General features: G+C 40.1%; 1 protein-coding gene across 13 annotated transcripts in view; it reads left to right on the top strand.

Annotated features, from left to right (window-relative positions):
• The window catches only part of nrxn3b (neurexin 3b), a 196,645-nt gene extending 187,847 nt beyond the window's left edge, over nt 1-8,798 (top strand). For 9 of the 13 annotated variants that reach the window (XM_088286175.1, XM_088286177.1, XM_088286174.1 and 6 more), the window contains one exon: nt 7,687-8,798. In XM_088286175.1, coding sequence (XP_088142301.1) covers nt 7,687-8,675 — 989 coding nt within the window. In that variant the 3' untranslated portion in view covers nt 8,676-8,798. Of the gene's footprint in view, nt 1-5,159; nt 5,751-7,686 lie in introns of all 13 variants that reach the window. The other 4 variants (XR_015840152.1, XR_015840150.1, XR_015840151.1 and 1 more) reach the window with 3 other exon arrangements.
• Nucleotides 8,799-19,433: the final 10,635 nt, after the last annotated feature.

The following is a 19,433-nucleotide window of genomic DNA, read 5'->3' as shown; positions in this document are numbered from 1 at the left end:
CAGTACTTGGTTGTCTTTCATATAAAGTGAATTCGTAAAATATTTTCCGTTCTTATCACTGGCTATATTTACATGGACAGATTTATTCGGATTAAAAATCTGATCGGGTTAAAATGCTTCTTGTACAAACTCTATTTGTAATATTCCGAATCCATCAAGCCCATTACGATCAAGATTTTATTCCGAATGAGAGTTTATGTTGATTGATAATCCGATCACTTATTCCGAAATTTCGGAACTAACGGTTTTTATTTTGCACGTGTGTGACGTGCGTTTTCGCGTTTTCTATTTTTCCCGCAAGCTAGTTAAGCAGAGAAAGCAAAGCTGGATTTGTGTCTTAAAATTCAACACAAGTAAATACAAAAGTGCAGTCTGGAAGATGCATTGCTCCATTAGAAAGTGTTAACCCGATGCAAACAGGAAATCTACGCAAAATAACGCTTAGGTTTAAAGTAGAAATAGACGGAGCGATATTTTGTCAACACCGAACTCACTACGGCTTCTTCTATATATCTCGTCGTAATTCCAGAACACGTGTTCAACATAATCACACTGGGCTAACTCCCTCATTGTACGCCTTTCCTACACTTGAAAAGTTATAGAAAGCAAAATGAAAAAAACGGTATATTTGATCGTGCCATTATTTCCCACCAATTCAAAAAAAGTGTTGTCCTGACTGCTAACTAGAATTGCCATGACAATAAATGAGATAATATTCTCCTTTTTTAAAAATTGATAAGCAAGCTGGCTGGCATTTTCAGACGGGCTCAATATTTCAAAATTAACAGCAGCAAGCTCACTGATGAGCATGTTTAGTTTTTTTTAAAACCCAAATTGTCTTCCCAATAAGTATATTTCCATTTTACTAATAATAAAGCATAAAAGCCCAAACCCAAGTTTTCTCAAATCTGTAGCGTGAATTGAACTTGGTCGCCTCCTCTCATGTACTCTAGTGGCTCACATACAGTACACTCTCATTTATACCCGTAGTGTACATTTCATCGTGTTGACACAGAAATTCATATCCTCATTCCTTGACCCACGACCAGTCGTATGCAGTTGCATGACATGATGTTCAATTTCTGTTCTATTTTACGTTTGCTTTGGTCTTTTCTCCTGTGATGCACATGTGAACATCTTTTGTGTTGATTATGGCTCAGTTGCTGGGCTGCTTTTTTTTTTGTTTGTTTGTTTGTTTCATTGTTTTTGCTTTACTTTGGCGGGTTGGTTTAGGAGGGGATGCGACGGAGGCAGTTTATTTTTGTTGTTGTGATGTTTTTTTTTTTTTGTTTTTTTTTCCTTTTGGTGTCTTTCTCATCATCCGCCGTCCATCCTCCAAGCAAGGATAGAGCCGCTCCTCCTCCCGTTTTTGCCTCATCTTGTGCCGCATGAACTTTTGGTGGTTGGAAAATTCAAAGTTCTCCTCCTCATCAAGTTTGTGTTGATTTATTATTTTTGTGCCATATGGCTTCGAAACAAACGTGCCCCACCCCCTCCCATTTTCAAACTTAGGGAAATGAAAGGCAACAAAATCTTTTATTGCCATCATCGTTTTGTTTTGCCTAATGCAGGCGACCCCATTCTGTCTGAAGAAAGTTGTGTGTGAAAGAATGACTCCCCCTCCCCCCTCCCACCTCCGTCCACACTCACCCATCTTCTTTTTTTCCCGCCTCTCTGCATATACTGTTTGAATGCAGATGGCATAAAAAGACTTTTATTGCGACAAAGTATATCTGTTTTTCTATTCTATCTGTTGCTCCAAGTAGAAGGCATTTGTGGCATGTACCCTGTATTGGACTGTAGTGCAGCTCCAGAAACTAACAAATAACCCCTCCCCCCTCCTCCTCTCTCCATACCCTTTGCTTCAGCATGCATATGATTGGCCTCCATTATCGGTGCCGCTACTTCTTCTCCGTCCCCCATGACTGTCCGCTAACCCCCTCACCAAGCAGGCTCGTGCAGCATGTCGGCGTGTGTTTTCACTGTGGGGGGGGGGGGGGGGGGGGGGGACACAGCGGCAGGCCTGCTCCTCCCTTTGAGATGTCTTGCGTTTTCTGCTTGAACTTGTGGTAGTGACGTCTGTCTGTCCATCCTGTCTGCTGTGTGCGGGTGTCTTATGGTTGTGTTGTCTGTCTTTTATTAAAAAAAAAAAATAAAAATTGTTCAACCCTTACCCTTTAATCCCATGCGGGTTCCACAAGAGCGCAAACAAGGAGATTTGTGCCCGCTTGCATTGCAAGTAGTTGAGTACAACCTAAAACATACTGGAAAATGACAAATATCACTGGATGCTTAATTTAATAATAATAGTAATAAAATAGTAATAAATATATATATATATAGATTAGTGCTATTTCCACTTGGACTCGACAAGCTGAACTTTTTCAGTGACGTATGTAAAAATAGCAACCAATCGTCAGCATTCTGTCTTTTCAAGGTGATTTGACGGCACCCGTATAATCTTTGGCCAGTCCTTTTATAGGCATGTGGTAATCAGCCTGCTACATGTGGGAGGTGAATGAATGTGCTTCCGCAGGTCTCTGGGCACAATGCACACATGCACAATGGGATTTCAAGTCCTCAAATTACTGACTTTGACAATTTTCAGGGTTGAAATCGCATTGAGTTGGTTAGTGCTGGCGTTCCAGCTTTCAGCTTTCATGGTGGGCGCACGTGGTAAAATCCCTTACACGCGGTCAGGATTCATCTCAATTTGGACAGCTCAGCAATTGCAGGATAGACACGGGAATGGGGTCGTCGGAACAAAGTGAAGGGAAGTTCCATTCAACACAATTTCTGCATTTGCGACCTTTAAACTGCTGAGGCTGTCAGTCAATCAAGATCGCCGATTTATTTACTTAATGCCGCTTCAGAAACTTTTAGCTATTGTGTATGCGATGATTTTTTTTTTTTTCTCTCCAAGGGTGATGAGAAAATGCCTGTAACATTCAGTCTGCGAAATGCTCGCTCTCGAAAATGATCAGTTCTGCTACTCTTAAGGATTATTCCTTTCTCACTGATAAAAGCGCTAGTGCTGAGATTGTATCCCCTCGTGTCTGAGAAGCAGCTGTGTGTCGAGCAAAATGGAGAATTACAGTATTTCCGTCGAGGCGGAGCTTTCATCCGTCCAATCGCGTCCATCTGGACAAGCGTGCAACACAAACAAAATTTGGGTAGGCAAGCAAAGTGCCGTGTTTGCCAGAAAGACGTGAAATGCTTGTGCGAGAGCTTAGCCAGGATTAAAGTGTTTACCGAAACATCAAGGTCCTCTGCACCTATTTGAAGCCCTTTTCTTGCTCGCTAATGTTTTGTGGATAGGAAACAAAGCAAACAACAAGAGTGCAAACGCTGCCAAGTAAACAAGGACGGAGCGAGATTAATTTTGCCTTGAACAGAGACTCTTTTGCACTGCGCAGTATTGGCTCGAGTAAACTTTACTCGCCTCAGTGAGGGGCGGTTGCGTTCCCATTTTAAAATAGCGCAATGGAAAATATCAGTCTTAACGAGACATGCTAATAACAATGAGAAGGAGTATATTTTGGGAGACGCACGAGAAAAATCTGCTGGACTAGCGTTAACAGTGGGCGGAGCTGAGCAGTTCAGATTCTGTGCGATGGAAAAGCTTCTTTCGTTCATTGGAATAGGACAAGAAAGGATCTGTTTTCCCATGAATAGAAATCCATCGAGTTTTCAATCACATCTTTCAGTATTGGTTCGTCAGCTAATTTTGAGGTCCAGATCTGAAGGAAAAGCTAGCCTTGATTTTATTGCGTTGTGTAAATGTAATAAATTGATTATTACTACTTTATTATTTTGTTATTACTTAGGATTATTACTGTACTATCTACTTGATGTTAACCTGACAACATGTTAAACGTATATTAATCGATTGTTTCGTTTTTACGCTAGCGGTTGTTTCACTAGCATGATAACGTGGCTGAAGCTAACAGCAGGCACGGCCATTTGCTATACACGGCGTGATATTTGTCTTTTTTAAAAATGAAATTGCCTCCAACAAATATTAAAATGAAACCAAATTTCTAACTCCACGTGGTCTGCGCTTGTGGAACTCAATACCTTGAAATGTTTTTCTGTCAGACGAAGGCTGTTGGTTGTTCACAAGGGTTATAGGACAAAAAAAAGTTGGTTATCCATCCCAAGTGGTGCGTCTTCATCCCTTGTTGAATTGCTTACCGATGCTTCCTTTGCCTGAGAAACCATCCTGCAGCCCTTGGTGACAGCTACCCCCCCCCCTCCCCCTCACCCCCACTTGTCAAGCCTCTACCCTTACATTACCCCAGCTTGTTGTAGTGGTATTACGTTATCTTACTCTCCCTAAATGCAACTTACTTACGCATGCATTAACCCAACGTCTAATAGTGGAATTTTAAAAAAAAAAAAAAAGGGATAAAAATAATAATAATTCAATAGAAATTGTTCCTCTCGTTTCTGACGTACATCCAGACTGCACGCCCTGTCCCGTGTTTAAAGTACTAACAAGAGAAATGTATTTGACTAACTAATAATACAAATGGGTATTATTAGTTAAAGGAAGGTGGTGACACTTGACCTTGAAACTGTCCCTCCACTTTCTTATTGTCTGCCTCAGTGTGTGCTTTCTGGTTGTTCATCTTTGATATAGTGTGACAAATTTAATGCCTTTCTTGCTTGCTAATATGTTTTTTTTTTTTTTATCCTTAGGACACATATATGTTCTCGAGCATATATGTGCACCTCGTGTTGTTTCTTTCTGAAAATGTCAAAGATTTGAAATATCTAATAAGAATGATTACTGACAATGTTTATTATGATTCAAGCTTCCTATTTTCTCTGTGAATCTGCAACAATAATTACGAGTTTTGTAATAGAAAAAAAAATGAATAATTGGAAATGGATGCACGGAGAAAAAAAAAAAGCGCCTCCAAAGTTAGAGCCACTATCTGTGCAAAAAAATGTTTTAAATGCTACTATTTTCCTGTCACTTGATGCCTATTTTAAGATTGGAAATTGGAGCGTAAAGACTTGGTGGCTTTGGTGCATGGCAAAGAAGTTGCAGCTTAGGGTTTGTAAAACTGTCAGTGTTGAGAGTGCTGTTCTCTTTTGTAGATGGGCATGTACTATATGCTCATTGTTTGTATATCCCCATCCCTTCCTTACAGCCAAAAGCTCTAATGCCGCCCGACCGCTTCGTGCCGCCTTTACATGGACATGGCAACTGATGTACACGTTCACCCCCATCTATATCATTTCCTCCCTAGTATGTTCATAGGTCCCGCCCCCTTTCTCTCACACCCCTCCCCCCTCCCAAATCCTTTAATGTAGAGCTTCTAAGATATGTACAGTCATCCTTTCGTTCGTAAGAACAAGCTAGCGAGAAGGAGAAAAAAAAAATTAACGAGGCTGTACATGTTCATGAAATGAAAGGAATTAAGTGTAGATAAGTGATTTTTATATAAAAAAATATATATATCTAAAAATAATCTATATATCCTGAAGAGAATGGTGACAATTATTTTTCACGTCATGATGTGTGGATGTGTATGTGTTGTTGCCTCCCTGTACCATCCTGTTTAAAAAAAAAAAAAAAAAAAAGACAAAATATATAGAAAAGAATCCAAAAGTGTTTCAAAGGTAATCTACATATAACTTGTCCAAAGGCATTCTCACACAACTTTCTTTTGTAAACTTTTTTTTTTCTTCCTGCCAAAATCATGCGGGCAATTTGTTGATGTAAGTTGACAAAACTGATGGTATGCTTTCTTCCTTTTCCAAACTGTCCTTTTTTTTTTTTTTTGTAGGCTTTTGTCATTTCTTCTTTTTCTTTGTCGTCGTCGTTTCTCTCGTTCCTAGCTGACTTTTGTTTTCCTCTTAATTATGACTGATCCCATTCTGGAGAGCTCGATCTGTGGCTTTTACTTTGTGAATGTTTGAACAATGTTTGCTCTAACTAAACTTTTTTTTTTTTTTTTTTTGCAATGCTTTCATTATTTCCTTTCATTTGATATCAGTTGTTTTTTTGTTTCTTTCCTTCATTTCTGTTGCCGCCTTCTTTTTGTTCCCTCCATGTTGCTGTTTCATAAGGTTTGCATCTCTTTCTAGTGCCCCGTTTGTGAGCCTTTGCAATGTACAAACAAGCCACTTTGGCAAGAGGATGAGTAGCTTCAATGCACATCTGAATGTTTTCGGATTTAACCATTTTAGTCGTGAAGAATTAAGTACATTGGCTGATAATTTCGTTCTGAAAATAAAGGAAATAATAATATTTACTTTCGGGGTGAATCTATCACCATGTTCTGAAAATGTTGAGTTAAGATTAACTCATTCAATACCAGCCGAGTAAAAAAAAAAAAAAATCTTTGACGTCATTAGCCGTCAATGGCAGTAAATGAGTTAACATGCTACTTAAACATGCGTGTTAATTGTACAAACATTCAGATGTCGTTGAACTGCCGTGTGACTCGGTGCCACTGTCTTAACTGTTGGGAGTCAAAAGGCAAAGAGAGGCCATTTCTGTTTTTTAACGGGCATGTTTCATTAATTTACGTCGAGGCAAAACTGCCAAGCAGCTTTTTTTATTTAATTGTTGTTTTGACAGGTTAACGTTTGTTTTAGTTTGTTCCTTTCGTTTTGGAAATGAAACAAGCCTCTTAGAAGACAATTTGAATTTTTAGCCAGCTCTTTCAAAAAGTTGCCACTATCTTTATGGCACTTTTTTTTTTGATCAAAGTCAAACTGTGCCAATCCTCCCACTTGTCAATTTATTTTAAAATATGATTGTAGAAGTTAGCCGTGTAAAGAGAGAGCAATAACTACAATCTTTATTTTTTTATAATGTGGACGAGAAGAAAGCTATCGACTGATCAAGACCAGAGAAAGAAAAAAACTAGGCGTGACACTGATTAGATTCCTAGTATGTAAAAAAAAAAAAAAAAATTTGTATTAATTATATCACGATACCCTTACTTTTTGTTTCAGTTCAGCACCAGTCTGAAAAGTTTTATGGCTGCCCCGCTGCTCCACCAATGTGCTACATTTTACAATAATTTTTTTTTTTTTAAGTGAGCATTAAAATAATTTAAATGAGATTATAATGTAATTTTCAAAAGTGCTCTGCATAACGATGACTGGAATGGTAATAATAGCGCACAATAACGTTCAAATTGTGCCCAGTAAGAGACTGATTATGTGCCTTGATATGTGCTGCTGTTTTGGTTTGCAAAAGCAGGGTCAACCATTCAGCTCTTTCAGTCGATGGAAATCTGTGTTTTTTTTTTTTTACATGTTTAATTTGATGATTGACAAGTGGGTGGAAAAGCGGACAGTGAGCAAAATCCAGTTGTGAGGCTGCTTCCCGATGTTTGTTCCGGCTCACCCTTGCGCATCTCTTCAAGCCTTTTGATGCAACACATACTTTACTAAATGGCTGTTCCTTTTACGACGGCTCTTGTTTGGTTCTAACTTTACTTTTGTTTGCACTGCGACTGTCTTTTCTGTTTCCGAGTTTCTTGATTTTTTTCATTTTATTTCATTTGTATATTTTCTTTTTTTGTCTCCAGTTCATTTCTTCTCTATGTTGAGCTTTGCATTTTGCGTTCTCTGGTCATCTGTTCTCGTGTTGCTTCTTTGATGCTTGGAAGTCTTTTCTTGCCACCTCACGCGTGTCTCTTTCTCTCTGTCGCTTTCCAGGAGGGGAGCTAGTCATCCCCATCTTAGTGGAGGATCCCATAGACATCCCTTCTGTCTCCACCCGCTCTTCTTTCATCTCCCTCCCCCCAACCCTCCACCCCCTCCTCACCATTATCGAGACCACCAAAGAATCCTTGGCCATGGCCACTGAGGCGGGGGTGCCTTGCTTGTCGGACCGAGGCGGCGATGATTGTGATGATGGTGGTGATGATGATGATGGTGATGATGGTGATGATGATGATGGCGTGGTGATTTCGGGGTTTGGCTCTGGCGAAGCGTTCGACTCTAGCCTGCCCCCGACTGACGATGAAGATTTTGACAACACCTTCTCCCTGGTAACAGATAAGATCTTGACCACATCAACCTATGAAGGCGGCTACAAAGCCCTCGCACCCAAGTGGGAGGCCAAGGACTTGAGGCCTAGCAAAGCCTCTGAGGCAGGTAGGACTACACCCACCTTGCCTCTACCCAACCCTCGGGGCACGCCGGCTGCGGCGGCCCCCTCGGCCGCACTTCCCAAGCTGCCCGCTGGGAAAATGAACAACCGCGAGGTAAAACCCCCGCAGCCGGACATAGTCCTGCTGCCCCTCCCCACATCCTTCGATCTGGACGGCACCAAGCCGCGGGGTCCTTACATCACCTCGCCCATGCTGCGCACGGTGCCCGCCGCCTTACCCACAGTGCCCGGCGTGGTGCGGCGAGTACCGCCGGGGGCCTCGGAGGTCATACGGGAATCGAGCAGCACCACGGGCATGGTGGTGGGCATTGTCTCGGCTGCCGCCCTCTGCATCCTCATCCTCCTCTACGCTATGTACAAGTACAGAAACAGGGACGAGGGGTCCTACCAGGTGGACGAGACGCGCAACTACATCAGCAACTCGGCGCAAACCAACGGCGCCGTGGTGAAAGATAAAACGCCCAGCTGCGGCACCAAAAGCAGCGCCGCGAACAAGAGACCCAAAGACAAGGACAAGGAATATTATGTATAGAAATCGTCATTTCCACTCTTAGCAGCAAATATAGAAACATTTTGACAGTACCATATTGGCAACTGTGATCTCTTTTGAACTCTTTGTGAGTCGCTGGAACGTTTCCACACACACACACACACACACACAAAAAAAAGCAACAAACAAAAGACTTGACATGTGAAAGCACACTTACTACGGTAAGAGTTCCGGAGAGACATTGCACAACTTCACTGGAACTCCACGTGGATCTTTTCAAAGGAGTTCCAGATAGAAGCAGTTGGAAGCGCGGAAAAATATCACTCGAGCATCCACGTGACCCTGAGTGACTGTCCGAGGTTTGCGTTCGCGCGCGTTTGATTCGTCGGGAGTACTGACGACCCGCCCCAACCCGCCCCTCCGACCGACCTTGTCCGTTGTAACCTTGTAAAATACGATCACTGTCATTCGGGCCATCGGGAGCTTGCATGTGAGGTGTACGTGATTGGTGCTGGCATCCGTGGGGGAGGGACCTCAAGGAACAAAGGTTGTCGGGAAGACGCAGTTTGAGGATACGTAGCTTCCACGGACGTGGTTGAAGTACGGAAATTAATTTGATTTTTTATTTATTAATTTATTTATTTTTTATTTATTTATTTTTGTTTGTGAAAAGATGGCAGCACTAAACACTGTGACCACCCAATAGGATGTGTTCAGTGCATCTCTCTCCGTCCCGTCTCCTTGATCGCTTACTAGAAATTTCAAGGAGGGAAGCCATGATGTTATTCTTCACATTTTGAAATACTGAAGTCATTATTAGTTGAAATTATGTTTAATATATTGTTGATGATTTTGTCAAAAAAAGTGCAAATTTTATTACTGCTGTTTTTTGCTGGTGAATTGAATGGGGTTTTTTTTTGTTTGTTTTTTTCATTTGTTTGGTTTAAATTTCCAACTGTAGCAGCAGAGTGAAAATAATCAGCCAGCACTGCCTGGAAGACACTTTTTCTTTTTTTTTTTGGGGGGGGGGGCAAATATTGGACAAGACAACTTTGTCTGACTTGGTTTTTCCTCTTAGTGGATTTTTTGACTGTGCTGAAACTGTCGCTCCGTGGACTAACTGTTTTGATGATTTTCATGTTATGTATGTATTTATTAATTTGTCTGTTTTTTTAGCATAAATTGAAAATGGATAAAAAGAGGAATCAAATAGAGATTTTTTTTTTTTTCCGATGGGTTTGGAGAAGCATTGCCAGCACCTTTAGTCTTTCAATTTCCTTCCTTCCTTGGTTCTTAACTGTGACATTCTTTTTGTCCCGCTCAGAATTTTGTATTTGATTCGTTTTCTTTTATTGTTGTATCTCAATTTCCATCGTATTGTTTCAATGATGTTAAATATTATTTTGTATCTATCATTCCATTAATTAGAGCTGAACTTATCTGTTTGCGTTCATTTTCAAATCGGTCAACGTTCACTATGATTTTTTTTTGTGTGTCGGTACTTGACTCGCCTTCTGCTCCTTTGACTCCGAACCCTGAAATTAAAAAAAAAAAAAAAAAAAAATGTTGTTCCCTAACTTTTTTCAATTCATGTGCACCTTTGCCTGTGTCATTCAAGCGGGGAGATGGAGATGTGCTGATATCGTCTCTGCGAGCGACTATTCACCAAAACACAATTTCTCAACCACTTTTCAACACTTCAGTGATTTCCTTTTAGGCCAAACGGCAGTCGCATTTCCATATAAATGAAATGTGTCGCTGAGTAGCTATCATTTACCTATAGTTGATTATGTAAATGTATACACTGTTCATCCATGGCAGAAAGAGGAAAAAGAGACTGGATGAGAAAACATTAATCGGCGAGTCCGCACCAGTCGTGGACGGCCTTCTGTGCTTTTCTCGCTGCTTTTAACACGGTTCATATTTTTTGTCCAAATGGCCCTTTATGGACCTTGTCATTAACTTGCAATGAGACCATTGTTGGATTATCAGCGCGCCTTCGAACCAACTTGCGCTCTGACTTTATATTAGCTCATTCATCCTGCCCCAGGCCATGGCAACAAGGAAGCCGCTGTCGTCGTTTTCATGACATTTCGACTTTGCTGCAAAGGAACGTCGATGGCTAAGCACTCTGGGCGACCTGTTTTGATTTTTGGGAATGGGTGAATGGACAGGGTAAAGCATAATAATTAACTTTCAGGGTTTTGTAGATTTTATCCTTTTATTTATGTGTGCATTTATATATTTGTTTTCATTTTTCTAGCATTTTTTTTATGATTTTGTTTAATTTTTTCTTCTTTCTGGTATTTCCTCACTAAGTGCTGATGGTACAATAGTGCTTCCTTATTTCACTTCCATCTTTCGCTTCCTTGTTTTTCTGCACTTCAATTTATTCTCTTGGATTTTATCGCTATGTATGCGTGTGTGTTCATGCGTGTATGTGCGTGGCGAGATTAAATTTGTTTTCGTTCTTATCATTATCGAGGGTGTGCAAAAAAATGACATGGGAGGTGTCCTTGCTGGTCCACCTTTGCAATGATGGCAATGTCATTCACTTTATTACAAGCTTTTATGTTTTATCTGTCATTGTTCCTTTCATTATAGCGGATAAATTATCCATTTAAAATTTAATGTAAAAAAATAGTGAACAAAAAATATTTTTTTCTGAAGCAGATAATGGTTCCGATGTGACAAACTGCTGCGATATAGCGCCATCTACTGCTGTGGAGGAATTAATCAATGTCAGATTATTTTGCCTTAACTATCGATGACTGTTATGGGGAGCCCACATGACTTCCCGTTACCTTAAAATGAGGCCCGTATCAGCCCGATACTGATGCCTGGTTTGATAAAAAATGATACTTTGATTGACAACTAATCAGTTATCAAATAAATCTAAAATTATTGAAATGATCATTTCTGTCACATAGTTTAATCTTAGTATTCAACTCTGGTCTCAATTCCTGAGTCAAGTGTGTGCAGGAGGAGATTAAAAAAAATAAAAAAATACCACTTCAATGGAACATAGATAACATGATTCATCGGGGTGGGAAAAATGAATCCATGCTTGTGCGTACTGAAGAAAAATAACAGTTGTAGCAACGCATGATAACTGCTGACTGAGTAAATAAGATTAAAAAATAGAGTTTCACTTAGCATGCTAATAATTATAGTCTGACAACAGCAACACAACCACTCAAGGACACAAAATCAGAGGGTTTTCTGATAGACTCGATTGATCGCATTTCAAATTCATGGTCATTAATCAAAAAAAGCGCAAATGTTTCTTTATGTTACGTTTAAATGTGAATTAATGATGCTGCAGCCTCCTTCTTGGTTAATGTGACAACTCTAATTTGCCGTTGTGCACCCAAGCAAGTCGCCAAATAACTTGTGCGGAATGAATTTAGAACACTTTATTTTTTTTTTTTCCCCCAATCATTAGTCAAATTTAGTGCAGCGCAAGGAATATGACAATTGGCTTCACCGCAAAAAAATGTACGCTTATGGACACGAGTCCAGCTTTGATCATTTATTTTTGAGCAGTGAAAATAAAAATCTCGTGTTGGCTTCATTCAAGGAGGCGGTTTTGGGTTTATTAATACTAATCTTACATGCGAGTGTGGTACCGGCAGAGTGCTGCTTTGGTGCAAGATTTAGTCACAGTGTTCGGAATTTGACAAACTCACCCTTCAACCACAATGAGGACAAGCAGAAACGAATAGCCTAGCAAGTCTCAAATTATGAGCAGACGTAATCTCGTGGTTGCACACAGAGACGCTGATGGTGTTAATATTCATGGAGTGAAATGAAATGCGACGTGGGGGTGTCAACGAGGGTACGTAGGCTATTAAATGACAGGAACAGGTGATCATTTACACTACGGACACTTCATTTGCTCTACACTTAAAAGGAGGGAAAAAAATGAGTGTGACCTTTTGAGTGTGTGGGCAAGTTTATGTCGCTGAAAAGTAGAACTGTCAAAGCAGGAGGGTTTCAACAATGTCTGCTAACGCTACGTCCATATTAATATGAAGACATTTATAACTACTATAAGGTGTTCTGACATTGCACTGATTAGCAAGCGTTCAAGCTAGCATAGACTCTTGAGTTAGCACTTGCTAAAATTAGCACAGGCCGTAATTAGCGTAATAGGACAAGCACACGGTTGTTCAGAAAGTCAACATTTTATTTTTTTTAAACATACACGTAGACGGCCAAACGACAAAAAAGTCCCGTCAAAAAGCGCAGTGCTGTTTAAGAAATCATATTCATGTGTCTCAGTGGGTGCGCAAAGTGAATGAGATGTGCCTTTGTGCACTTAATTCACTTATGTGTCACTCAGCTTGGTTCTCTTTTTCCTCTGTTCCATCACTTATCAGCTAAGGCTTTCAGTTAGCGCCTTGCCTCTAATTAACTGTCAAGATATGAATATGTTTTTTTTCTCAACTGTTGCGGCTAGATGCCAAAAAGCAGCAGCGGGCTCCTTTGCCATCTATTGAGCCGGTGCGGCTGTGCTTTTTAGAATGAGAGCAAGGGGGTTAAACTTTTTTTCATCATGGGTTTATTTAATTTTATTTACATTTAGATGTTTAAACAACTCAGCAAAAGTATTGCAACTGGCATTGTTAAATGAACTTGAAGTGAAAAAAGTTAAATTTGGTGGTGCAACCATAACCAGACTGTTGCTTGCTTCTTTTGAAATAATTTTCCAGGCTTTTACTGCAGCCTCTTTGAGTTCTTGTTTGTTTGTGAGATTGGTTCATCCGTCTCCTGTTCAGGTCCGTCAAATGTGCGCTCTATTGGGTTTGGGTCCAGTAATTGCCTAGCCAGTCTAAGATCGTGCACTTTTTCCCCAGATGGATTCATTTTGAAATCAGAGGCAAGTGAAAACTGTTTTTCAAATTGTATTACTTCTTATTTTAAAATGGCAAAAATTGTTGCAAATGTTTTCAAAGTGAAGACATTTTGCAATTGAGAATTGGTAACATGAAGTGAATGTTCATAATTTGCTTTGGCGGGCCACTCAAAATGATTTGGTGGGCCAGAACTGGCCCCCGAGCCTTGATTTTTGACACCTGTGATGGAAAGGGTTGAATTCCGCTCATCTGTTGAGTCGGTTTCCAATTTTGAGTGGATGAATATTGAGCATTTGGAAGATTCCAAGCACACACACACCTAAATTGCGAGTGGTGTCAAAATTGTTGTGCGGGATGTGTATGTGAGCTACACGTGCTACCAAGGGACTCTGCCCTGCTTGACAATGTGAGTGGATCCAGTGAGATTTGCAATGAAGTAGCGAGATCTCTGCAGCAGCAGCAGCTTTGCTCCCCCCAGGGTCCCAGCATAGCACACAAGCCGGTCCCAGTCCCGCCTGTGCACACCAGATGGGACATAAGGCTAGACGGGTTGAGGGAGCGTAGGAAAGGAAGTTAAGTGACCCAGTAAGCTGGTGGAAGGTGACTGCAACAAAAGCACCTGTAAAATACAAAATGGCAGAAAACGTAGCGTGCAAGGTGCTCATGAAGTCGCTTTTTAGAATTTAACAGATTTTTCACAAGCAACATAGCCGTTCGTTGTCCATACTGCTTAATTATCCTGTTCAGGGTCACAGGTAATTTGGCAATACGCTGTGGCAACACACAGGTGCGAGTAAGTCCACTTTGTGTGCCTGAACAGGTGGAAAAGTCCTAGACAAGGGAAAAAAAAAAATGAATTTTACTTTTGTAGCAATTGTGAGTGAGTGTAGCCTCTAGTCCAGGGGTCCTCAATCCTGTTCCTCGAGGGCCGGTGTCCTGCCCGTTTTCCAACCCTCCCTGCTGCAACACACCTGATTCAAATAATCAGATTATCAGCAAGGTCTGCATTTGACGATCCTGATCATTTGAATCAGGTGTTGCAGCCGGGAGGGATGGAAAACAGGACAGCGGACCTCGAGGAACAGGATTGAAGACCCCTGCTCAAATCAAAATGTCTCAAACCACATTTATTCCAATTCATGCCAATTTAGTATTTTTATTATTATTATTATTATACGCAAGAATTTATGGTCTTTAAAAATGGCTTGGAATGGAAATAGAAAATAAATTAACAGTGATAATATAATATTGTTTCATTCCTTTGGTTTTCTTTGAAAGGATCCAGAACTCAAACGCCATTTCAACACACACACGTTATTCTTAGACAGCTACATTTTATCACTCCATCTAGTTATTATAGCAGCATTTTATTTTCTATTATTTCTATATTGCAGTTTGACATAAGTATAATAGGCTAATTGGAGCAGATCACCGGAGATTCACAACGTGAGGCCGATTCAACCGGGACTCGCTAATGGTCCCTTTGCAAGAATTTGAACCGTTTGCTGTTCACGGTCTGGTTGCCATGGAGCTTCATTGTTTCCATCAGTGTGTTGCAACGCAAAGCCCTCTGTGAGGACCATAAAGAGGTATGATGAAGCGCCTACTCACAGTGCCAGCAGGTCATCATGACCGCTTCTCCACAGCTATCGGCTAGACAACGTAAATGACACGGCTCACTCGTGACTGCGGCATTATCAGTGAGCGAACACTGAACGCGCGCGCCTCGTCTCATTTTACAACGGGACGTCAATACAAAATCGTCGCACAGCAAGTGTACGAAAATGTATTATGTTTTGTTAGCAGGGGAAAATGATGCCGAGACTCAGCATTTATTGAGAGGCTGTGCCTGGATGAGCTTGAGGCCTCCGGGCTTAAACGAAAAATCAGGGCATGGCTGCCTGATTGAATGGCTTGTAACACAAGCCAAATAGGTTTGCTCTAATGGGAATGAGCTTGGTGACGGCGGCAAAGGCTTACGCTTGCACCTCGGCCGAGGTAAGTAGCTGTGGACAACACTTTTTGAGATTGGTTACGAGCGGCGGATGCTCGGAGGGATTTGCATTTAATGGCCGTTTTAGTGAGGAGATATTCAATGAGTCGTGACGATGTATTCATGAGACTGGCTTTATGTGAGTGTTTGCATTGTATGCACCCGATTTATTTTGAACCCTCTCTGGGTTTTTCAAATGTAACAACCTGCAGTAATGGGCACTGAGCATATGGAAGCGCCGTTGCGACTAAAATAGTTTTAGGGGACCAAGGCCCAATCTCCTTTTAAATTATTCGTTAAATTTCGATAATGACACTGAAAAGAACTGGTCGGCCATTCTTGCCCATGAAATTCCACTTGGAACAAACGGAGCTTAGTTTTATTGTCCTTAATAAAATACAAGGTATAAATCCTTCAAAAGTGTCCAAAAAGGCATAACTGGAACATCTGACTCCATTTCAAAAGACATCGAAATGAAATGGCAATCAAATCTAAAGCAGGGCACACACTTCTTGATAATTAGGCCAAATTTGAAAGCTTCCTCCCCTTCTGATGAAAGTCAGCAAGATGATTGAGAAGATATCTCAAATATTATCGTTTATATTATCAATTTTATCTGTGGTGTGTCGAGTGATTTTTTATTTTTTATAATTTTTTTATTTAATTTTTTCTATCTTTAATATGCCCCGCGTGAGTTCAATATCTCCAATCGCAAACCCTTGAATTATTGCTACTTTGTTAGTCTATATAAAGAGCGTTCTTACGGCTGCAAGTGTTGTGAATGCGCTATACCAGGGGTGGGCAAACCTTTTGATTGGCGGGCCACAATGAGTTCTAAAATTTGACAGAGGGGCCGGACCAGGAGAAGATGGATGGAATGTTTTGGTAACCTCAACTCATCTGAGAAAAAAATACATTTAATTTTAATACATTAAATACAATATATTAGTGTACAATAGAGACAGAAAAATTAATTTAAAAAAATAATGCCAGGGGTTTCACGTAAATTTAAAAAAATAACATTAATAAATAAATAAAAATAATAATGACAGGGGTTTCACATACATTTAAATAAATGAAAAGTTTTACAATTATTTATAGTTTTCAGAGCCCTTTTGTTCTCCTCTTCCTCTTCTTCATCAAAATGTATGTTTTTCTAACTGTGGACGTGTGTGATGAAGGGCTATATAAATAAAGTTGACTTGACAACATCATCACAAAAATAGGTGGGAGGTGGGTAGAGTGAGAAGGGAGGGCATAGAAAAAAATGGGTGCCACTATTAAAATAGTTTGTATATCAGAGTGCCTTTCTAGCTATGCAAAGAAACTAAATCACCAAAAGCAAAAATTTTTTTTCCACTTCTGCTCTCTGTCAAGGTCCAATTTATGAACATTAATGATCCTCAATTAATTGACTTTTTAAAATGGTCATAATATATATATATATATATATATATATATATATATATATATATATATATATTGTATCCAACATAATTAAAAAAAATAATTGCTTATTTATTTAATTATTGTAAACCCACATGCTACATTAGTTGCACAATAGTACTATTTAGATTGCTGAAGTTTATTGAAATCTAGTCAACTGCAATTTTTTCCCCCCCAGATCATTTTTTTGTTAATATTTAAGCATTTGCTTATTATGACAAAGAGTGAGCCAGTAAGATGTTCATTATCATCTGTCACCTGACGAGCCGCACTAAAGCTGGACTAATGACGGCCCACAACGTAGGTGGCAAAACGAGTCCACTGGGAGCAGCAGGATGGATCTATGTGTTTAAATGTGTTTTGCTACCAAACACTGTGCAGATAAGCACTCGACTTGCAGATACTGTATGTATGAAGAAGGAAGCCGGCGCCGTCTCTGAGTGGAAATGAATGCTAAGCCTACCAAATGTGAATTATCCAGGAAATATAATAGAATTAGATTAGCCAAACTCACAGCTTCTGATCAAACAACTAAAAAATATTGTTGGGCTCTGTGGTAGCGCACCTTCCATATATGGTAAAAGGATGTTTTGATGTATCATAGTTCATTAATTTTAAAGACTCACTATTATGCAAAAAAAAAAAAACATGTTCTGTCACATTAACTTACTTTTTTTTAGTTATCCTTGCTGATTATAAGATGTTGCACATGGGTGGAGACAAAGTACAGGACTCTGATATTGTCTCGCCACCACTTTTCTGCTTGGGGAAACTCGTCACCAAAGTGCTGGATCAATGACTACAGATTGGATAACAAACACAATTCACTTACTTTGTCACTTGAGGAGATACTTGAAATATTTTTGATGACATTGCTTGCACCTCTTCTGGAGCAATGAGTGGTACTCTAGCCAAATGTGGGTGGTCTCTCTGAGGCGCCTTGGTGCTCATACGTCTACTCATGTCGTTGCATTCTATAAATTCACCGCTAGGCGGCGGCACTAGTTTCTACACATTATCATGCAAAGTTTTCATCAGGCATACCAGAGAGAATGGAGTGATTGTGAAGTAATGGTTAGTTTTTCAGACACACTAGTGATATGGGAATTTCGAGGCCGATCATTGAGGCTAAAAAAAAAAAAAAGACAATATTGGATCTATCTACCGACATCTGAACTGATATACGCAGGAGCACTAATGTTACATTGTTTTACAAAGTCAGCTCACAGTGGAGTTTTTTTTTTTTTTTTTAAAAGCAGTTTGTCTTTCTTGGAGCCAAGCGACTTAGAGTGAAGGAGAAGAGTGCTGCATGTCACTGGTCTGTTTGCATGGGGAGGGGGGGGAAGCAATTAGAACCTCATACATTGGTTACATTGACCCATGCCGATTAATCAGCGCTGCGTAATAATCCTCTCTCAGCCTCTAGTTCCAAGCTAGTTTGAGCTTTGCTGTCCTCAGGATGGTCAATAAAATGAGCACATTGTTAGATTCTGATATGTACATAAAGTTCTATTCCACATCTAGTTAGTTATTGCCTGACATAAAGGTTTGTAGCCAACACAAATTTTGGGAAGCAGTAGTAAAGGTCAGTAACACTATACGAATTGAACCTTTGGGGGTTATGTTCTGTTTGTGTCTGTTGCAACTTGCAGCTGTTAATTATGGCCAAAAAGTTCAAACTCATCGGCTTCTGGAAGCCAAACAGCTGTCCTAGAAAGCCTACTAGAACATCTAAACTTGTTACTCAGAGGAGAATTAATGGTAGGAAAAGATTGGATATGATTTGTTGGTCTCATCACAAAAGTTGGCATATGAGCAGGGGTGTGTCGACTTTTTATAGCCACCGTATACAAAATACCGATTGCCACATTTTCACAAGTGATCTGAGCGACTTTTTCTTGTAACTCTTTTTAATTACTTTGTTGCCACCCTACTAGGCAGAATGTTATCTTCCCAAAGCTTGCTGCGAGTCTAAAAGAGCGTGCAGCTCAAAAGCGATTATATAGAGGAATATTTACACAGCAGGCTGCACAAGAAGGTAGTTCTCTCTTGTTTGATTTAGTCAATGAAATATCTTACGAAAAAGTATGAATAAATATCTCTCGGCGCGAGAATCTGCAGTCTCATGCTGCAACGCGAACCCTTTGCAAACAAACATTGAAATGAATCAGCACCAGGGGTTCCTTCAAAACAAACATTAGGCCCCATCAGGATTTATGTGAAGCGCGTGTACTTGTTCACAGTACATAAAAAACAGTACAGTGTTTCTTTTACAAACAAAATACTGTCATGATGACAGAAATTCAAAAGGCACGAGTAAGCTCTTCAGTCGTGTTTGTTGAGCCATTGCAGCTCCAAACACATTGGCATACATTATTCATGATATATTCGATGTCGCGGCATAAATAACTGAGTAAATACATTAAATTCAGATTTGTAAACTGAATCAGCATTCCCCTCTCTGTTACGGTCTCAAAGTCACACATTTGGGGGATGGCACCA

Source organism: Idiotropiscis lumnitzeri, chromosome 21 (assembly GCF_059441095.1).
Source record: "Idiotropiscis lumnitzeri isolate Australia: NSW breed Sydney's pygmy pipehorse chromosome 21, RoL_Ilum_1.0, whole genome shotgun sequence".
NCBI classification, from domain to species: Eukaryota; Metazoa; Chordata; class Actinopteri; order Syngnathiformes; family Syngnathidae; genus Idiotropiscis; species Idiotropiscis lumnitzeri.
This window is presented reverse-complemented; position numbering and strand designations above follow the sequence as displayed.